Genomic DNA, 2,500 nt, shown 5'->3' on the forward strand with positions numbered 1-2,500 from the left:
AATCTGATTAATATGGCAAAGTCGTGACTGTTTACGCTTACCGGGAGTCTGAATTACATAATTCAGGTCACTTAGCTTTTTCTCCACGGTACATGGTCCAAAATAACGCGCCTTCAGTGACTGCCCAGGGACGGGAAGGAAGACCAGTACTCTTTCTCCAGGTGAAAAGGATCGTGACTGAGCATCTCTGTCGTACCGCGTCTTCATCCGTCTCTGGGCCTCACCGAGGTTCGCTCTTGCCAGTTCACATACTCTGTGGAGTTTTAATCTAAAGTCCATTACATGGTTCAATATATCAGACCTATTATCATCATCTAACCATCTTTCTTTCAACATCTTTAGTGGACCTCTTACCTCATGGCCGAACACAAGCTCAAATGGGCTAAACCCCAGAGTATCCTGCACACTCTCTCTAGCAGCAAACAACAACAGCGGAACCATTTCATCCCACTGGTCATCCGTCTCATGACAGTAAATGCGGACCATGTTTTTCAACGTCTGGTGGAATCTCTCCAGCGCGCCCTGCGACTCTGGGTGGTAGGCGCTTGACACTTGATGCCGTACGCCCATCCGTCGCATGGCTGCCTGGAACGCCTTAGAGAGGAAGTTACTGCCTTGGTCGGACTGGATCACCCTCGGTAACCCGTATGTACAGAAAAGTTTCGTGAGTTCTTTGATTATTGCCTTGCTACTGATCTTACGCAACGGGATCGCCTCAGGATATCGAGTGGAAGAACACATGATGGTGAGGAGGTAATTATTACCGGATTTTGTCTTGGGAAGCGGGCCAACACAGTCTATAATTACGTGACTAAAAGGCTCAGAGATCACAGGAATCGGATATAAAGGCGCTACAGGGATCTTCTGGTTAGGCTTTCCCACGACCTGGCACTGATGACACGATTTACAATAATTCACAACATCTCTACGTAACCCCGGCCAATAGAAATGGTTCATTATTTTTCTGCATGTTTTGTTAATACCCATATGACCCGACAATGGTGAATCGTGAGCAAGACTCAGGATCTGTGACCTGTAAGGCGCTGGGACAACGACCTGGTGTACCACGTGCCAATCGTCTCCCGCGCCCACGTGACGAGGCCTCCATTTTCTCATCAAGACGCCACCTTTTTTTATAATAACCTACAGGTATATCTGACGCATCAGTTTCTGACCCAGCTAATTCAGCAATCTTACACAATTCTGCGTCACATTTTTGCTGATCTATAAGCTTCCCTTTATCAACGAGGAAGACACTTAGCTTGTCGTCACCAGCATCAGTCTCGTGGCATAGCAATGAAGTTCTTTCGTCACCTCTCACGTCATTTCCATTACCACATACCTTGTCCTTATTACGTACGCACCGACTCGCACGAGCTACCGTGGGAGGGTCGTGCCCGACACGCCTTGCCTCCCGCATGCTCCTCGTGACCGCGCAGGCAGGGAACATGCCCACGTCTTCTTCTGCAAGCTGTTCACCGTCGTTTATGTCTGGAGTACTTAGAATTGCTACATTAATTTGGGGTTTAGCAAATACCTTCTCTCCTGCCAAGTCATTTGCCAATATAAATGATACACCTTCTATGGGTAATTTAGGTACCACTCCTACAGTTACTTCCTTATCACAGAAATGAGATTTGAGATGAACCTTATGTAACGGGGCAATCAGATGCCCACACTCAATACCGGCTATGACGACACTCGCGTCCGAAGTCTTCCCCGCTAGTGGCAATACACCTTCCAAGAGCAGTGACTGTAACGCCGCTGTATCTCTTAATATTACGATAGGCTTCTCACCACTTTCATCACCAACCAGAGATACACTTCCTTCTGAGCAAAACGGCTTGAATTCATCACTTACATTTCGAAATCTATCTGTATCAGAAAGCAAATTGACTTCTACTGGACTTTTTACATCCTTAAATCTAGTACTGGCAAGAGCTACGGGAACGTCCTTGGACTTCTTCTCTTTTAAGAACCAGCAATTGCTGATAGTATGGCCCAACAACTTGCAATTAAAGCATCTAACTGATTTCTTTTTATCATAACTGGAGTTATGACCAGGACTGGCGGTCTCTCTCTTATCACCTTTAAATTCATCCTTACCTGTCAGGGGAGTGGGTTGTGGTTTTACAGTACTCTTTGGACCCTCAACATTTCTGTGGATCAAAGCATAATCCTCTGCCATTCTGGCAGCTTCATCTAACACCTTTACCCTGTTTTCATTTAAATACATCTTAATGCGGTCAGGTAGACATTTCTTAATTTCTTCTACAAGAATCAGTTGATATAGTTTATCACAATCATTATCTACTTTCTCACTCTCACACCAACGAGCAAGCAAGCCATCTTTCTCTCTGGCAAAATCTAAAAAGCTCTGATTATCCCTTTTCCGCAGATTACGGAACTTTAAGCGGTAGGCCTCCGGCACCAACTCGTATCCCTTTAACACAGCCGTCTTTACTTTATCATAGTCACGAGAATCCGTCACGGACATTGA

The 2,500-nt window shown here is 45.6% G+C and overlaps 1 protein-coding gene across 1 annotated transcript in view; it reads right to left on the minus strand.

The window, feature by feature from the left end:
- Positions 1-2,500, minus strand: part of LOC138859311 (uncharacterized) — a 4,081-nt gene that overhangs the window by 1,578 nt on the left and 3 nt on the right. The window contains exons 1-2 of the mRNA XM_070113948.1: positions 1,148-2,500; positions 77-1,056 (exon numbers count right to left, since the gene is read on the minus strand). The exon at positions 1,148-2,500 is cut by the window's right edge and continues 3 nt beyond it. Coding sequence (XP_069970049.1) covers positions 77-1,056; positions 1,148-2,500 — 2,333 coding nt within the window. The remainder of the gene's footprint in view (positions 1-76; positions 1,057-1,147) is intronic.

Source organism: Penaeus vannamei, chromosome 35 (assembly GCF_042767895.1).
Source record: "Penaeus vannamei isolate JL-2024 chromosome 35, ASM4276789v1, whole genome shotgun sequence".
NCBI classification, from domain to species: Eukaryota; Metazoa; Arthropoda; class Malacostraca; order Decapoda; family Penaeidae; genus Penaeus; species Penaeus vannamei.